Source organism: Rattus norvegicus, chromosome 6, assembly GCF_021556685.1.
Source record: "Rattus norvegicus strain SHRSP/BbbUtx chromosome 6, alternate assembly SHRSP_T2T, whole genome shotgun sequence".
NCBI lineage: Eukaryota > Metazoa > Chordata > Mammalia > Rodentia > Muridae > Rattus > Rattus norvegicus.
This window is the reverse complement of record NC_141539.1, coordinates 110589382-110609117: the sequence shown is the minus strand read 5'-3', so window position 1 is coordinate 110609117 and position 19736 is coordinate 110589382. Positions and strand designations below refer to the sequence as shown.

The window sequence follows — 19736 nt, the reverse complement described above, 5'->3', positions numbered from 1 at the left end:
AGCACCAGCAGATATGCAGGATGGTTGTGACAGAATGTGTGCAAGCCCATGCGTCAGACATGTGGGCTATCTGGAACACGTTGTCGAGTTAGCCTAACCACGTGGTGAACTCTAGGTTTTTGGGGTGAGAAACCCTGCTTCATTCTAAGGTGATCAAGGAAGACACCCATTGTCCATCTCTGGCTTCCACGTGCATGTACACAGTACACACATGTATACATGCCAAGAGAAAATTTAAAAGAGCATTTAATGTGCATATACACACAACCAGTAAAAACTGCCAGAACTTTCCTTTTCTTAGATGGGCAACTGAAGCCACCATTGTGGATCATTTAGGGGTGCCTTTGTAGGAGAGGAAATGGGGGAGTTCGAGATCCAGTCTCATAACACATGTGATTGGCCCAGGGCAACCCAGACACTGCAATGTATTACATGCTGAGACTTATGGAAACCACAGAAGGCAGGCTGATGACAGCTGGTCCACAGCTCAGACCCTCCCGACATGGAAGGTCTGTCTCAGCCAGCTGGGAAAGGTCACCTTCCCAGGAAGGTGTTTATCTATCAACACAGCTGGCTGCTCTGGAAGTCTTATGACTTTCATTTATGATGATATACTAGACAGAGGAAATGATATATCCAGTTTCCTTCCTGATTGCCCATTCCTTGTGAGCTGTTCACTGGGTCAATCCAACACCTCCACAAGAATGGAATTCCTGGCTGAGAAAAGCCCTTCCAGAAGCATCAGGACCCCTACCAGGTTGGGGCTTCCTCTGTGTAACCTGCTCTCACCTAGCTGTGTAATGTAACCCCAGTGTTGTCATGGCAGCCTTGGGAAGAAGGCAGAAACAGAACTGAGGTGTGGAAAGAGGCTACTCAGGGGCTTAGCTTTCAGGGCTGGGCTTCTCAGATTTCCAGAGAGTGAAAGATGTTATCGTTTACACCAATAGCAAGTGGGTTGTCCTTGGGACTCAGAAGGAGGGAGGGTAGAAGCTAAGCTGTTTTACACCAAAAGCCACCTTTGAGGCAGGGGTCAGAGGTTGAGCTGCAAGATCCTCCTCTCACATATACCAGGCTTTGGGTCTCTGCTGGATGAGAGGGGTAGGTCCACAGGACCTCTCCATTCCTAAACAAAAACCAGGCTCAAGATGCACCCAGGCATATCTGCCTTCCTGTGTTTGCCTGCTGAGCTGGTCCTAGCAGATAGTGTCCGTGGCTGAGATGGTGGTGATGGGGTCCCAGGCAGGTGCTCAAGGGGTTTCTCGTTATATTCGGGCAAATGGATGATGGCTAGGCTTTGCCCAAAATCTGTGGTGGCAGTTTGTGCTTGGGAAAGGGGTCAGGGACCTGACTGAAAGGGACACGGACGCACCAAAGAAGATGTCTTCACCGTAAGATCTAGCCCACGTTCAGAATCCTTCAGTTGTTCCTCTGTTAATTCCTGTGGTGGTTTGAATAGGTTTGACCCCCATAGATTCATTTCTGTGAATGCTCAGCCATAGAGAGTGACACTAGGAGGTGTGGCCATATGGATGGAGGTTTGATCTTGGAGGAAGTGCATCACTGTGTAGGTGGGCTTTGAGGTCTCCTGGTACTCAGTGAGGAAGAGCACCTCCTCCTGGCGGACGGCAGAAGACAGTTTCCTCCTTGCTGCTTGTGGATCAAGATGTAGAACTCTAAGCTCCTTCCCCAGCACCACTCTGCCTGCACACTGCCGTGCATTATGCATTGACGCCATGATGATAATGGACTAAATCTGTGAAACTGTAAGCCAGCCTCAATTAAATGTTTGCCTTTATAAGAGTTGCCTTGGTCACAATGTCTCTTCACAGCAATCAAACCCAAACTAAGACACTCTCCTTACTGCCCACTGATCCGGCAGCCTGGCCCCTGAATACCCTTGCTGGGCAGGATCTCCAGTCATCTCATCCTCTGAACGGCTCTGGTCAGCGTCACTCCGGAAACTTTCCCTAACTATCACTCTGTCCAGCCCAAGTAATAGGCTCTGGCCAACATCACACTTGTTCTGTGGACCCGTGTATCCTTTCTACATAAGTGTACAAGAGACATTTTCTATCACACCTCAGACCTCGCGAGCGCTCTAAGAATTTTTATCAAAGCAGGTGCATGAGCTGGCTGGCTCACATCTTCCCTCATAATTTGAAACTTACCGTGTGACTTTAGAAGGGCAAACAGGCCTCCATAACCCATCAGGGCCAGCCTGGGCCAACCTGGGATGTGCGGTATCTCCAGGCCTGGGTTTCCAATGGCCCCTTTGATGCATAGTTTGAAGCCAACCCATCCTTTTATCTTATCAGCTCCAAGACTAAGCTCGGAGGTGGTAGGAACAGAGAGTCTCTCAAGTCACGCCGGGAGTTGGTGGGAGTTGAAGTGTAAGGATGGGCTATTTAGGGAAGGATTTGAGTGCTAGCTCTATTATCTAGCTAGGTGACCTTAGGCAAGTCCCTTAATCTCTCTGACTTTCAGAGGCACTGTGGGTAAAATAGGAATCATAAGTATACCTGCTACACAGGACTGTAGCAAGGATTAAATAAGATCGCGCATGTATTGGCACCCACTGGAGAGTAGCTAAGAAAGATAAGACTGTGCTGGGAGCTAAATGAATTGCACTCCTGAGGGCTGACTGTACAAATGGGGATGGAGAGGCGCAACACGAAAACCCACCCGCTGGATGGGCTCAGTCAGTGGTCTGTTCAAAAAGGAGGCAGCAGACACTGGAAGATGGGTCACTAGAGCAGGGGAGGTGACTCTGAGGGAAGAGTAGCGCTTAGGCAGGTGGCCAGGTTAGGAAGCCAGAAAGCGGGTTCAGCCAGAACGGGCTGACTTAGAGTGTTGTTCGTGAGGTCAGAGTTGGGAGGTCTTTAGTTGCCAGTGTGTGTTTGTATTCTAAGGACACTGAAGGTTCCCAAGAGGGAAATGGCATATGCTAGGACCTTGGAGAGTGTGTTAGCCAGAGTCCATTAGACTAGCAGTTATTAACCTGTGGGTTGAGACTCCTTTGGGGGATCTGCATATCAGATAGCCTGCATATCAGATATTTACATTATGATGCATACAGTAGCAAATTACAGTTATGAAGTAGTATCAAAATAATTTTATGATGAGGGGTCACCACACATGAGGAACTGTGTTAAAGGTTCGCAGATTGGGAAGGTTGAGAACCACTGTTCTAGAGGAACAGAGTGTATATTTATATGTGTGTGTGTGTTTGTATATATATAAAGATTTATTCAATTAGCTTGCATGGTACTGTCTGGGAAGTCCAACAACAGCTGTCTTCACACTGGAGAGAAAGACAGCCCAGAAGCTGCTCAATCTGTGAGACTGGGTGCCTCAGTGGTCCCTATTTGGCAATAAGGTCTAGAGGATCCCTGGGGACCACTGGTCTTCAGTCCACGCTGGGTTCTGATGTCAGCCACAGAGTTCAGGAGCTTAAGACACAAGCATTAGAGATGAATCCTGCCGGCATGACAGGACAACAGGAAGGCAAGCAGGTGAAACCCAAAACTTTACCCCCTGGCCTCCTTATATCTGGCTACCACCAGAAGATCTACCCACTTGGAGGGTCTTCCCATTTCAAAGAACTGGACCAAGAATGTGGTCAGAAGCTTATCTCCTCCAACCTGCAGAGGTGACTCACGTATTGGCAGTGGTGGAGCTCCTGACAACCTAGCAGACAACCAAGATTAACCATCACAGAGTTCCCTCTAAACCAGCCCGTGGTTAGAATGTGGAATTTTTCTCCAAAAGATTTCCCATGAACCCCTCCCCACAGGCATGTGGTCAGAGTAGAGGTATCTGATGGTTTCCAACTCACTTAGAATGACTGGGGCTTTCTGTTTCCTCCTCAACCCTGAGTGACCTTGGTTACTCCCTTCACCTGCACTAGCCTATGGCCTCCATGATCTTTTCTCCAGCGTGCCAACTTCTTTCTAGCCTCCCGGAGTCTGCGCTTGCCTCTGGAAGTTCACTCAGATCTTTCTAGTCTACTCCCACCGGACTACTCCTCCCTCTTCAGTGAAATGTTGAACTACTTCATCTGAATGACCTGGAACATCAAGTCTCCCTTCCGTCTGCCTGATACTACATCCTGTTGTTCTTTTGCTCCATTAGCCTCCCTCATGTGTGCAAACTGCATAGGAGAGATGTCTTAGTCTTTGTGGTGGAGCCCTCAGAAGGGCCCAGCAACTACTTACTGAGTGAATGAGAGGCAGGTGGGTGAGGCCTTGCTTTAGAATACCCAGAATGACCTAGACTACGGTCAACCCTGTTCTCTAGGGAGGTCCAGGGAGGAAGAGGCCTGGCTTTCCATCCCAATGTGGGCCTCTGTGGGGATTCTGGGTGGCTGCTGATTACTGGGCGTGACTCTGGTTTGGTAAGTTGGTAAAGGTCAGTGAAGAGAGGAACCATGAGAGGACTGGTGGCTACTCACAGTGAAGGCTTACAGCCATGGTTCTTACTCTTCCTAATGCTGTGGCCCTTTGATACAGTTCCTCATGTTGTGCTGGCCACAGCTATAAAATTATTTTGTTGCTACTTTATAACCGCTGTTTTGATAGTTATGAATCGTAGTGAAAACATTTATATTTTCCAATGGTCTTAGGTGGCCTCTGTGAAAGGGTCTTTCAACCTCCAAAGGGGGTGAAACTCATAGGCTGAGAACCTGCTTAGAGGAGGAAAGCCAGTTTCTGCCTCCACTCTGTTTCCAAGATAGACTAGGACCTGCTGAACAGAATCATCCCAATGCCCATGCCAGAATTCTACCTTGCTGAGCCAGGGATTAGAAGTAGGCCCATCAGAGGATACAAACAGATACGGGTGTGCTATCTTGAGAGGCCCTTAGATCCCCCAGTCTCTTAGGCCCACCCTTGGGATTCACCAGAAAACAGGTCTAAGCTACCTAGCTCATAAGTGACAGAAACCACTCTTAGGCTCTTGGGCTAATGTTGAACCTTTCCCATACAGACATCATTCATTCACATACTCACTCAATGTTTACTGATAATCTACTCAGTAACAATCTTTATTTTTAAGTTCTGAAGCTACCAGAGGACACAAAATAAAATGTCCGTAATTGCGTTTCTCTAACCCAATAGGAGTGGACATCTAAGCCTAAATATGATACCAGGTGGCTCTTTCCCTTCTGGTGTGTCCTTCTGGTAGTGTGGTAAAAGCCCATGCCACAACTCCTGTTCAAAACTCAAAGGCATACTCATCCTGGAGACCTGAGGGTAACAGGGAGAGAAATGGTCCTAGAAGCCTCCTGAGGGTAGGTAGTGAGCTTCCCATGTCCGTAAGAGGTTGGGCGAGGTCCTCTCCCTGGGGCAGAGCCCCTAGGGTGTAGATGGTGGGTGACTCATGGCCTCACAGGACTTGGCCCTGCTATCATTGCTCTCTCCCTGTTTCCTCAGCTGTGTGTCAGCCTCCCTGTCAGAACCGGGGCTCCTGCAGCCGGCCCCAGCTCTGCATCTGCCGTTCTGGCTTCCGTGGGGCACGCTGCGAGGAGGTCATTCCTGAGGAGGAGTTTGACCCTCAGAATGCCAGGCCTGTGCCCAGACGCTCAGTGGAGGGAGCACCTGGCCCTCACAGGAGCAGCGAGGCCAGAGGAAGTCTAGTGACCAGAATACAGCCGCTGCCACCACCACTACCACCACCTCCATCTAGGTAAGTCTCCTCCTGGGGGTGGGGAGGGCAGTGGGACAGGTGCTCCTCAGTAAGGAGGCAACAATGCTAACACCCGTGTCACTGGTCTGTGAGGACTGCAGCACTGAGCGCAAGTTCTCTACAAACCCCACTTTATCCTTATCCCTATCACAGCTCCTCCAACTCTCACTTTCCTTCCTCCCCAGTGTTCTCTGTAGTGTTGGTATGGTCCTCACGCACGCACGCACGCACGAGACAGAGAAAGAGAGAGAGAATGAGAGAGAGAGAGAGAGAGAGAGAGAGAGAGAGAGAGAGAGAGAGAGCGAGAGCAAGCCCATTCTGTCCACTCACCACCAAGCTTCTATTCTAGAGGTACCTGTGGGAAAAGTGAATAGTATAAAATGAGGGAGGGGGAGGGGCAGGCAGCAATCCCTGCCCCGCTTGCCCCACCCGCTCTGCACCCAAATCTTGCTAGACCTTTTTCTAGCTTAGGATGGGAAATCTGAACTTGGTAAACTGGTCCCTTCCATGTTTGCTCTGAGCTTTTAGGTTGGTTTTTCCATTCGTTTCCACTTAGGGAGTTTTTTCTGAAATGTTGCAACCAACCTTGTCTTGCTGAACCAAGGGGAAAACCGATTTGTCCTCTCTGAGCCAAGATAACTAGAGGGAGGGGGAGGCTGACGTTGAGGTCAGGTCCTTAGCAGGAAAGGTTGAGAGAGACCTGTTGAGAAGCAGGAAGAGGAGGAGATGTCCAGCAAGTCTGAGGTCATGAGCAGCAGGCAGGCTACTCTAAGCTAGCAAGGTTGAACACCCAGACATGTGCTTTCAACGCCAGCCAGAAATGGGGAGAAAGGAACGATGAGCTCAGCTTGAGGCTTAAGGCACTCAGGGATCAAAACCCAACAGGCACCTATGGCCAAGACTCGCAGATGTTAGGGCAGAAGCAAGGGTCTGAGTAGACAATACAGAGGGTCTGGGATTAGCTATGAACTGGTGGGCGGGGCCTGGCCCTTGCACTCATTGCTATAGGCTGTGGGTGGCAAGCGGATAGGGTCCAGCTTGAGGACCGTGTTTCCCTCTGTAGAGCTTTTCACTCTTCCTCCACATAAGCCACTCCTTGAACCAGGAACACTCTGAGAGTAAAGGCCCTAACATCTAACGATGCCTGACACACTAGGTGCTCCATCAGTCTGTAAATAATGACTGCAGGGCACGTCTTAAGTTGTGTATGTTTTGTATCCTAGGAGACTGTCTGTGGCGCAGGACCTATCAGAGGCCAAGGTCCTGGGTTCAGCCCACAGTAGGGCCATCCTCCCGACTCTCACGGGCTCTCGGGCCAGACGCTACTGTGATGTCCTTAATGCACTGCAGTGTCTAGGCTGGTCCCATCACGTTCTGCCTGAGGCCTCTCTGCATGAAATCTGGGAGAGAATAAGCACCCCACTGTCGGCCGCTGTCCACCCAGCTGTGTTTTGCTTTGAGAAGCCAAATCCTGCATGCCTGGTAGTGCTAAACATTTCCTGTGAGCCCAGCCAGGTTTCCCAAGCAGTTGCTGGCCTCTGTCCTGATAGTGGTTTGGACAGGCCATGCCTGACCAGACAAAGCAGTGACATGACAGAGAGGACATTCTAGGACAGGGAAGGAGGGGGAGATGTCTGGGGAGAAAGCACTACAGGAATTGTGATGGTCAAAGCTCTTTCAGAAGAGCACCAGGCAGAGGCCAGGACATGTGTACCAGAGGAAGATGGGGGAGGGGCGTGGAGAGTCCCAGCAACCGGCAGGGTGCTCATGGAGACCAACTGCCTTGATGTCTTTGGCTGCAGGCCTGGAGAACCTTTCGAGTGCTAGGTTCAGAGTTCTGCTCCAAAACTGGGCAGAAGGCCTGCTCCCCTGCAAAGCCACTGAACAAGGGCTTCGGGAGTCAAGGCTGGTTGCAGGAGACAAGTGGGCTATGGAGAACTGCTTTACACAAGGATCTAACCTTGAAGCTGATTTCTGGGAACTTGTCAATGCACAGCGTTCAATCCAGTCTGGAGGGAGCATCCCTTCCGTGGTCTCAGGTGATATCAGCTCAGGCTGCTGGTCCGTTCAGTACCACCGCTTAGTGCCCGCGTTTTGGATCCACTAAGCTTTGGCTCTTGTTCTGAGTTTACAGTCTGCATCTGTGTGACATTAGCACACATCCTAATCTCTCTCAGCCAGTAGCCACCATCTGATGGGATTACCAGAAGGGATGGAGTGAGGTCAGCTGGGTAGGGTACGGGTGTGGCGGTGTCTGATTCTAGCGGTTAGTGTGTTAGTCGTCAGTGGGCAGGTTCTCTCTGCCATGAGCACTTGGGGAGAGAACAGAAAAGTGTGTGTGTGTGTGTGTGTGTGTGTGTGTGTGTGTGTGTGTGTGTAAGAGTGGGGGAGGGAGAGAGAGGGAGGAGGGAGTAGTGGGTGAGATTCATTTAGACTTATTCTGGAACAAAATGAGGGCTCAGATTCAGCAGCCCCAAGGGGTGTAACAAACAGATCCATCAGGGGTAACTTCAGCTGACTTGGGGGTGTGGTGTTTACAATAGGATATCAGTGGAAAGGTTTTGTTTTCCCAGGTACAACTACTTACTGCTGTAAGGAATCTCTCTCTCTCTCTCTCTCTCTCTCTCTCTCTCTCTCTCTCTCTCTCTCTCTCTCATCTCAGCTGAGAGCTTTCTTTACCTCCTATGTCCCCTGGCTGTTTGCAGAGGCAGTTCTGGAACTGTAGAAAGGCCACCTGAGGTTTATAGGGAGCCCTTTGCCCCCTTCCCCTCCCTACTTCCCTAGCATATCTCTGACTAGCAGACATGCCTAGAGTGACCAGGTCAAGTTGTACAGCCTGAGGCCTCATGTAACTGACTTGGGATTCTAAATTTGGCTTCTTCCCAAATCTAGAAAGAGGTAAAAAGGGGGGGTTCTCTCATTTATCTACAAAGGGTGCTGCTTCAAGGTAGTTTTCACCAGGGAGACTTCCCAAAAAGGGGTAAGGATCTGGGCCTTCGGAGAGTTAGCAGCTAACAAAGACATCTGAGACTTACAGGGTCTAGGCTCTGGGTTGGGCAGGCCTTGGGGTACTCTCATGTAAATTGTAAAAGGACTGGGGTGTCAGGTGCTGCACACCTTTAGTTCCAGCAATTGGGAGGCAGAGGCAGGCGGATCTCTGTGAGTTCCAGGCCAGCTTGGTTCACATAGTGAGTTCCAGATCAGGCAGAATGACAGTGAAACCCAGATGTAGCCTAGGACATACAATCTGGCTCTGAACCTAGGGCTAGGGGTTCAGGGAGCAGTTTTGAGGAAGGTAGAGACCAATGTGTCTTCCCTCTCCTATGTGGGAGAGCCAGTGAATCTCCTCCTGTTATGCTTGACCCAAAGCAGACATGTCTGGGTTGCTGGGGCAAGCCTCAGCTCACTCAGAAGAGCAGGGGCCAGGGGTCCTCTAGAATCCCACTGCTTCATTCAAGGAGCAGCCTGTCAGGTTTTACTTCCCATAATCCCCTCTTCCTTCCCCCCACCCCCGCCTGTGAATCCAGATGGTCCAAAGAGACCCTCAAATCTCTGATAGAATCTGGGTATTTCTCTCTTCTAAAGACCTCCCAGAGCTAAGGATTATCAGGCCCCCAACTTCGGGTTTAGAAAAGGACTATATTAAGTTCTCCATCACTATAACAAAATACCTGAGGTGGTTAACTTATAAGAAGAAATGGTTCATTTTTGACTCATAGTTTTGAAAGCTCTAGTCCAAGATTGAGCAGACCCATTGCTTCAGACCTCTGATTGCCAAGCTAGAGAGAATGTGTGGAGAAGCGAGATGCTCACTTCATGACTAAGAAGCGAGGGATAAAGAGGAAGATGCCATGGTCCCAAATCTCCTTTGAGGCTATAGCCCCTCCTACCAGTGACCAAAGGACCTCCCACTAGTTCTCTCCCCACCTCCCACTAGCACCCCTCCCCTTTCCTAAAATTTCTACCAACTCCAAATTGCACCACCCTGGGGATCAAGCTTCTAACCCACAGGTTGTAGGGAGACAGTTCAGATGCAAACTACAAGGACTCTTCCTGGCCCAGCCCCAGCCCCTTACGACTGCTGAGTTAAGCTATTACCCTCCTACCTGTCCACAACCTGCAACTCAGTGGTGAGGGCTACAGATCACCACTCCCAGCACCTGCACCAGCACCAGCACCAGCACCAGCACCAGCACCAGCACCAGCACCAGCACCAGCACCAGCACCAGCACCAGCACCAGCACCAGCACCCGCACCAGCACCAGCACCAAGCACTGTTTCAGACACAGTGCTGGTTGACCCTCCTTGCGACCCCCAGCATGACAATCTCCAGCTTAATGAAAGCTAGGAAGTGTATGTTGCACAAATGTCTTTTGGTTAATTATGCCTTCGGAGTATAAAATGCCTTTGGAGTACAAGAGGGGCAACTCCCAGGAGCAAAGAGCAAGGAGGGTCCCCTGAGTTCCTTGCACCTTGCTAGAGGGTCTACATTTCTGCCTATCATGGTGGATGTTTGGGGTAAGGTTAGGAGGGCTAGGGCTGCTTAGGGTGATGTTACTGCAGTCTAACTGTGGTGTGGTGGTTACTGGGAGGCTGGCATTATATCTCTGGTGTGGCATTAGGATGAGGGTTGAACTTGAGGGTTGTGGCAAAGCAGGGTTGAGACTGTGGGACTTTTGAATATAGAATGGCTGTTGTTTTAACCCACTCTCTGTTGGAGTCCTCACCAGGAAGCCAGATGCTTTATGGGTCCCATCTAACCCAGTCCTGGGTATAAGAAGGCCCAGGGGTTGTGAGGGAGGCTCGTAAGTCAGACAGAGCACAGTTTCCTAGGATTCTGCTGACCAGCTGTGGGATGTGGTAGGCATTTTTTTCACTTCTCAGAGGCTCAGTGTAATATACGGCTTCCACTAATGCTTGACCGCACAGGGCTGTGGGTTGAAAGATGACAGACCCAGGAGAAAGTGCTGAGCCACAGGGTTCCGGGTGCAGTACTCCGCAGCGATCAGTGTTTCTTGTTTGGATCTGAGTTCCAGCGGGAAAGCAGAGGGAGCTCTGTGGGGACAGTTTAATAAAAAGTCTGTTTACAAGGTGTGGGCAGGGGAGGGGGAAATGAGAACGTTGGAACTCAGTAACAGCTATGGCTCCTTTTAAGGGACAAGAGGCAGTTGCTAGGATGCATAGTAGCATAGCTGCAGACCAGGCTGCCCCTAGGGGCTAACAGTGCTTCTCCTTCAGGCTGTGAGAAGAGGGACCTCCACTCATGGGGCCTCCTGCTCTCTGATCTCTTCCAAGAATTCTCTGTTAGGTAATATTCAGAATGAAGAAGCCTCCAGGGCCTGTGTGATTTGAAAGGGATATCTGGGGCCACCCAAGCAGATAGATAAGCCTTCAGCTCACAGAGCATCCTGTGTCCTGTGAGCTGGCTGTCAGTCTATGGTGAGAAAACTGAAGGTCACCCTCATTCACGAAAGACACACTTGCACTTGATGGACTTGATGGACTGAAGTCCTCCGGGATTTTTCATTTGGAAGGAAGAGGTTAAGGAGCAAACAGGCAAGAGGGAAGGACAGAAGGCCAAAGTCCTAAGGGTGTCCTGTATGACCTGGGTGGGGAGCAGCAGGGAGTTGGTGCCTCAGGAGACTGGTTGATAGAGGTTTCCCAGACTCCTTTTGAGCTCAAAGCTCTCACAGCTATATCAGATTTCACCTCTTGCCAGGCGTGTGGAGGAAGTTTCTGATTTATAGGCCGAGTAGTTTTTCCAGTTACTCAATCTGTAAATCTGCCATCAGTTCGTTCACTGGGCACTGCCAGAAAAGCCAATGAGCGCTACCCAGGTGAAACTTACTTCGGCAAAGTCCAGTGTTGTCAGGATAAGACACCCAATTCTAAAATACCCCACTTATTTCTATGGGTGGCACTTACGGGTGGGATCAGCACAGTTTCCCAGCTGATCAGCCACAGTGCATCAGTGGCACACAGACAGACACAGTCAGACATACAGACACAGACACAGACACAGATAGACGGGATGGATAGGCAGATAGATGCAGACAGGCAAATGGACAGACAGACAGACACAGGCAGTCACAGGCAGATGGACAGACACACAGACAGACAACACAGACACAGGTAGACAGAGAGACAGAGAAACAGACACACACACACACACACACACACACACACACCACACACACACACACACACACACACACACACACACACACACGAACTCCACCTCAAGAGAGTGCCAAAGGGAGAGCAGCCTAAACCGATCAGGATAATTTCCTAGAAATGAGTTAGAGCGCAGGGGTGATATACAATTCTTACTGTATGGTGCCTACCTTCAGGACCCAGAGGCATGTCTGTGCATGGGTCCGCCTGTCTGTCTGCAGACGACAGTGACGATTGCTAAATGGTCCTGTGATGAACTATGAAAATGTGCAGTTCCCCAGCGAGCCACCGAGCTGCGGTTTTCTGTTTGTGATTCACGGTGGAAGTGAGTAGCTGTGGCAGGCATTCGGTGGAGCTTTTCTTCTTCTCATTTCTCCTAAGAAAATATTTGTGAAGGGTCTAAAATTCAAGGAAGTGGAGTGCTTCTTGAAGGGAAAAATCCCTGAGCCTTTGCAAAACAAAGATTATAAATCAAAACCTCTGGAGCTCCCAGCCCGTTGCCCACACAGCGCTTTCCTGCTGGCGCCTCCGCTCTGACCACAGCCTCACTTGTCCACCCATGTGCCCTGGATTACATCACAGCAACTTGAAGGAATCTGAGTCTGAGGGCGAGGCCCGGTCCTTTGAGTCGCCAGAGAGGCTGCACCCTTCCAGGGCTCCTTCCTTGGGGAAAGACAGCTATGCTGTGACAGCAAAAAGAATGTTAATTTTTTTCTCCTCTTTGTCATCTCAAGGATAGATGCTTTGTAGATCTTAGCAACTTCAGCAAAGACTTTATTTGTTAATTTTTTGCTCATTACATCGACAATGTTCAGATTCCACTCAGCATCTACGGTTTCTCCTTTTTATATTTTTGTATATGTGTGTGTTGGGGGGTGCGTACTTGTACATATGTGTGCTTGTATGTGTGTACAGCCTTGACTGTGACATCTCAGGGACCATCCTCCTTGGTTTTTGAGACAGTCTCTCACTAGGACACGGGGCTCACCCATTTGATCAGGCCACCTGTCTCTGCGTCCTCAGTAGTCTCAGGATTGAGCTTACAGGGGCACAGTCCCTTCCTTACCTGGATTTTTTACATGGGATCTGGAGCTCACACTCAGATGGCAAGCACTTTACAGACCGAGACATCTGCCTGTCTTTACGGCTTCTCTTTGTCACCTATGTGTTGCCAGCATACACTTTTACCCACTGTGACCGGGATTAAGAAAATGAAGCATCATTTAATTATCACTGTGGTAACCATTGTGAGTAAACTGACAACCAAAGAGCTACTAAATGGCTTACTGGAAGATAGCATGCATAGGACATATACACTAGATAGGGCAAATCACACTCTGCTAAGTACAGAACAGGTGGTGAGAGGCTCATGTTCCTTCTGAATTGTTTCTGGAACTTTCTACTTACTATTTTCAGACTAGAGTCCAACCTGACAATGAAACTGAGGAGATCCACCCTGTGTTATAGAACTACTGTAGTTGGTTAAGATGGATTCTGTAGGGAGAACTGTGGTTCTCAGAGAGTGCCACCTCATCTCAGCCACCAGCCTGGGACAGCAGATAGCCAGAGGAAGAGATGCTCTCAGGCAATCTCAGCTCGTCTGACTTCTTGCGTTGGGAATCTGAGAACAGCCATCTTTCAGAATAAGCAAATATCCTGCTCCAGTAGCCAAGAGAGGCCCAGGCCTTGACCAGGTCCAGCAACATGTCTGTCTGTACCTTTGATCCTTGATCGACACTCGTCTGCCCACAGTTTCACCTCCCAAAAGACAGGGCCAACTAAATAAGTTCTAGTGGGAACCCACTCTCTAGTCACCCCTCTGCCACGCATCCTGTGTGCCCGGGGTGGGTTTTTCAGGCCAGTTGGAGGAGAGGATGCCAAAAGAAAAGGGATGAACTTTGAGCAGAAACTGACAAGGATCTCGTTCAGGCATAGCCTGCTTGCCTCCTGTCCTTCCCTTCATCTTTCTGTCTTTCCTCCACTTCTTTTTTGCTTTGAAGTAACAGGGAGCATGGATGGCTTGGACTCATGCCCTTCTTCTAAGAGCTCCCAGCAATCTGGAAGAGCTCTCAGAGGAAAGAAGCCAGGGAAGGAGCATTCCTGGGCAATGCAGCTAAGGGACGTATCTCAGGATCGTCTCCTACAAGACACTCTCTAACCTTGTTAGTTCCCGGGCTCGGGTGCATAGCACAACACCTCTTCAAGGCTTCTTGTTTTTTGCTGAGTTCTCTAAGATGAAGCACAGACAAGGTCTTCTACAGCTCAGAGCCAAGGGTTCATACAGCATTACATGTCAGAGTTTACCAGTCTCTGTTCCTCATTGGCTGTGTGACCTTAGACAAGTCGCCGAGCTTCTTATGCTGGATCTGGACCAAAGATCTATGTCCTAATTTTAATGATGATTAAATGAATTAACACACGAGGCATGCTCAGCACAGAAAGAGGCCAATGGCTCCTGGAGGGCTTTTTTTTCCTAATAGAGGGAGGGACAGGCCTCTAGCTAGCTACTTGCATGACTCTTCCTAATTCCCCATCATCTCAATAGTCCTTGTTCCCCATTGAGCATTATCAAGAGCACATTCTGCGTCTGTCCCTAAGTGTTCACTGTCTGCTCTGCCCTTCCCACTTCCTATTCCAGCTCACATTCCCCAACCCTGGAAAGCTGGCTCCAGCCTCAGGACCATGCCAGCTTAGGAGGCCTGGGACATTTGGGTTGGACAACTTACTTGGTCATGAGTTTCCTGGCCCTTGTGACATTCTGCTTTTCCTCTCTTGGGTTCTTCTGAAAAGCTCACATGCAGGACTGTGACACTTGGCTGCTATGTGGAGGTGTTTGTCTTGTTTGCTATACTAAAAGTTCATCTACGGGATGAACAGGGCAATGATCCAGCCTGCGTTCTGGTCACCATGCCCTGGCATCATGCTACAGCCTTCTGAAGGAAATGGGGCAGCATCTGATGTGGCAACAGGTTTACTAGGTCTCCTCCTGAGTTGCAAACTCTCAGTAGGCGAAGTGCGCCTTCCACAGTGCCTGAGGGACTTGTGCACCTTCCAAAGGCATCGTAAATATACCTTGGCCACATTGAGTTATGAATTCACGAAACCTAGGTTCCTTATGACCTGCCAAGTCTTCCAGATGATACTGGCCCTGGCTAAGAAATGGGGCCCTTCCAGGGAGGGGCAGATGGCTCCAGTGGAGCGAGAGCTGGAGGAACCATGAAGAAGTTGGAAGTTCAATGTAATCAATAATTAGGGGCAGCAACTGGGAGTCCAGTTGTGTTAAGTCTGTGTACGACACAGAGGGTAAGAATCAGTTCTCTTCTGGGGATTCTGTGTCCCTGGCTCCGCCCTGGGAGTGTCTTAGTTAGGGTTTTGTTGCTGTGAACAGACACCATGATCAGTGCAAATTTTATAAAGGACAACATTTAATTGGGGCTGGCTTACAGGTTCAGAGGTTCAGTCCATTATCATCAAGGCAGGAGCATGGCAGCATCCAGACAGGCATGGTGCAGGAGGAGCTGAGTTCTACATCTTCACCCGAAGGAAGCCAGGAACAGACTGAGCATCCCCAGGCAGCTAGGAGGAGGGTCTCCAGGCCACCCCCACAGTGACACACTTCCTCCAACAAGGCCACACCTTCTAATAATGCTCATCTCAGGGACCATCACAGGGAGGTCCTGCTGGGCCCAGAAGAAAGCTGAAAGCTCTTGGAGGGGCTTTGAAGGGGGAGTGGAATGTCAGTTTCCCAAAAAGTTTGTCACTTGGGCATGCTGGATAGAAAGGGAGGGACATTTCCTGGGCATTGAACAATCCCTTAGATTACCTTTTTCTCCCACCTCTGCCCTGAGGCACCCCAAGAATAAGTCTGGTTTCCAGGCAGCAGAAGAGAGCAAAGGTGGTCAGCATGCTGAGAGCTTGTTCTGCAAGGGAGTCTGCTTGGTTTAAACGATGCTGGGCCATGCTCCCTGCCACCCTGCCTTCCGCTTTCTTTCCTCAGCCTTCCATTTCTCAACCTGTTTAGGTGTCAGGGTGTGTGGAAGTCTCAAGGAAGACCATGAGCCATCTCATGACTAGAATTAGCTGGAAACAGTTTTATTAGCAGAAACTATGACAATTGCCTGTGTGTCTATGAAAAACAAAAACCCTCAAACCTACCCGCGTACCCCCAAGCACTGGCGTGTGCACTCACTCATGCACACATGGGCACGCGCGCGCACACACACACACACACACACACACACACACGCCTATGGAAAGAGCGAGCCGTTGAGTGAAGTGTGACAAACTGTTGCCACATTTTTCCACTAATATTCATTTATTGCTTGTTCATTTGTTCAGTGGTGCACTAGCAGGCAAGTAGCAGCAGGCGCCACAGGCTGGAGGATTTATGGAATGCAGCTTGAAGCTGAGGCCATGCTGTTCATTAGCAGATTTCCCTTGTAAGTCAGGAGGTGTGAGCGGAGTTGTGCCTGAGCTCAGCAGGGGCCCCCCAGGCTACATTCTCTCCCCTGGTGAGATCAGCTCTCCCCCAAGCCCCACCCCCACCCCCAGGACACCCTCCCACTGTGGCTGCAGCACTGATTGGCCTGAATCTGGATGTTTAGCTGTCTTGGAATTCAGCTAAACTCGCATCATGAGGCAAACACAGCCCACTGCCCACTTCTCTTCAGTTGCAATCTAGACTCGTGGTCTGTGACCCAGCATTTGAGACCTAGAGACTGGAGAATCAGAATTGAGAGGCTTATATGAGAGGCTCATCCCCAGCAGTGCAAGAAGCTCTAGGGCAGCCTGTGATACATGCTTCTCCGGGATACATGGATCTCTGCTTCCAAAAACAGGACAACAAAAGAAATCTGGGCCCCTGCACACTACCATCCCAGACACCGTTTTGTCAAGCCTTTGCTGAGAATTTTCTACATCTCCATTTCTGGAGATATCTCTGGAACCCATAACCTTCTTCTCCGTCCCTTCCTTGGTCACTCCTAGCCTGGACCACAACCAAGGCCTTCTATCTGTCCTCCAGCCTCTCTCCTCCTACTTCTAGCTTCTCCAAACTAATGTTGGCTCCTCCTGGGCTTCCTTACCTTTGCTGATCACCCGGCACAGCTTCTGATGGATCTGAGAGGGAAAGACAGTGTCGGCCATCCTTGGACCCAACCAGTGACAGGCGTACATAACTGTTTCTTTAAAAAAAAAAAATCACTTGGTGTGTGTGTATGATTGATTGTGTGTGTGATTGTGTGTGTGATTGTGTGTGTGTTGAATGTGTGCCTGTATATGTGTGTGACCGTGTTGTATATGCACACGTATGCAGGTTCTTAAGGAGGCCAGAAGGATGTGTGGGGTTCCCCAGAGCTCAAGTTATGTACGTATGGTCGTCAGCTGCCTGGTACGGATGTTAGGACAGAACTCTAGGCCTCTGTCGGAGCTGCTTGAGCTTTTGACTACTAGGCCTTCTCTCCAGCCCCATAATGCTTCCTGTGTAGGTCTTTACGCTTCCTGAATGTGTATAAAGGAGGTTGTAAGAGGCCTCTGGAATATGGATCCAAACCTGTTCTTCATGTCCCAAAGCCTCAGTGTCCTCATCTGTAAAAGGGTAATGGTTAGCAAGGGAGAGGGGATATAGGATGAAGTAAGCCTGGTTTAGCAACCTGGCCTCTTGAGTTCCGCAACCTTCCGCAGGGCGTAAGTCCTCCAAAGTTCTGGGTTTTGTTTTTTTTTTTTTTGTTTTTTGTTTTTCAATCATAGAGTGAGGGTTGTTTGTATAAATTGGGGACCAGGTGATAGAGTGGCCAACATGGGAGGATGCATTCTGTGTGTATTACTGGTCCAGAGCCCTGCACCGAGTGAAATGTTTATTAAATCTTTATACCAGGTGATGAATTCCCACTTCCTACTCCCTGCCCCTCCCACATAAGCAGCCAGCATTATTAATTTCCCAGGAGTTCCAGCTAAGGCTGTCTTATGAATATGCATAAGGTGATCTGCATTTTCAGTATTCTTATAACTTTACATGCCCTTTATACAAGGAGTCAGCAAACCTCTTCCATAAAAGGCCACGTGGTAAATATCTTCAGGTTCCCATGACATATGGCTTCTGCAACTACTCACTGGGCTGCTGAAGAGCAAAACCAGCCATAGCCAGTGAGTGGCTGTGCTCCAGGAGGCTTTATTTACGGAAAGTTACATTTGAATTTTATATCACTTTCTCATGTCAAGAAACAGACTTTTAACTATTTTTCCAGCCGTTTAAAAATGTAAAGACCATTGTTAGGTCGCAGCTTATACAAAACAGCCAGAAGGCTGGATTTGGGCTGCTGTGTTTCCATATTTCAATATGTCTTGGAGAGTGTTCCTTCCTGATGTGAAAGAGCCTTGAGGACACCTGACTCCATCCTGTGGTCGTCTCTACTTTATTTAACCACTCCTCTACTGGAGGCCACTCCATGAGTTCTATTCTGAACAGAATATTTTGCTAATTCAAAACGGGGCCGCTGTGAAGAACCTTATATTTTTGTCATTTTTGGATATGAACACATGTTTTGGGACAGACAGGTCCTTAAGAGGTGAAGAAGCACTCCAAAAAGAGAGGGAGGCAGAGTGGAATGGTAAAAACAGCCAATCAAGGACAGGGTCCCCTGGAAATCAAGCTTTGAGTTGACTGAAAATGGAATGTTCCAAAATGATCCAACCTTGAGAGATAGGGGCTGCGGCCTCCCATTGGGGACATCTGCCTTGAAGTCAAGGTGGTGAGGAGACCTCTCAGGTAGTTCCCATTGGCCAAATATAGGACCCAGGAAGTCACTGGTTTAAGTGATTGGTAACCACCTTTGCACCTAAGGGAAAGCAGCAGCCTCCCTTAGAGGCAGGAGAGGAGCAGCACCCTGAAGCAGGTTTATCTGCAGACCAGTCTAGAGGTGAGCCATCAGTTTCAAAGCCTTCCTGCACGGTGCCGAGAGCCAGCATCACCAGGTCAATGAGCCCTGTCAGCTCAGCTCCTTGCCAGCAACAGCTGAGAGTGACTGTTTCTGTAGTCTCAACAACACGTATGTAATTAAACTTTGAGAGTTTTGCTGGTCTGGCGGATTAAAACATGCTGTCGTGGGGTTGTTTTATTCATTTGAACATCTTCTGAGCACAAAGGCCACTTCACGTTTGGACTTCTTCCCCTCTGAGCTTTTCTTTTGATTCTTTTGCCGGTTTTCTGTCAGAGCTGCGGGCCCCTGATCATTAGATACCGTGATCGTTTCTCATTTGTCCGTGACATGATTCCTGATGTTTTCATTTTATTTAAGGTGGTTTGGGCCAAGCAGAGGGTTTTGATCACAGAGTTGTTGGATTAAATGACAAGTGGTGTTTAAAACACTTCACATGGTGCCTGCCACATGCTAGGAACTAAAGAGCCATTGCTTCCTTCCCCTTGACCTCTCTGTTCTGTGTTTTTCAGAACCATACTCATTAACATGACTGTGCATCTCATTTCCATGTGTCTCTTACACTAGTTTTTCTTTTTTTCTTTTTTTTTTTCTTTTTTTTTCTTTTTTTTTCTTTTTTCGGAGCTGGGGACCGATCCCAGGGCCTTGTGCTCGCTAGGCAAGCGCTCTACCACTGAGCTAAATCCCCAACCCTACACTAGTTTTTCTAACCAGGAACTCAAGGCAGGAACCTGGGGTGGGGTAGGGGCCGGGGCCGGGTTGGGGGGCGGGGGGGGGCGGGGGGTGGGGGCAGGGGAACTGAAGCGGAGGCCAGGCCGTGGGAAACACCACTTACTGGCTTGCTGTCTGTGACTTGCTCAGTTTGCTCTCTTATCCAACCCAGGATCTCAGGGATGGCACCACCTACAGTGAGCCCTCCCGCAGCACCAATCATTAATCAGGAAA

General features: G+C 49.4%; 1 protein-coding gene across 4 annotated transcripts in view; it reads left to right on the top strand.

The window, feature by feature from the left end:
- The window catches only part of Ltbp2 (latent transforming growth factor beta binding protein 2), a 96522-nt gene that overhangs the window by 17083 nt on the left and 59703 nt on the right, over positions 1-19736 (top strand). For all 4 annotated transcript variants that reach the window (NM_021586.2, XM_087554451.1, XM_087554450.1 and 1 more), the window contains 1 exon segment: positions 5430-5682. In NM_021586.2, the coding sequence (NP_067597.2) occupies positions 5430-5682 (253 nt within the window).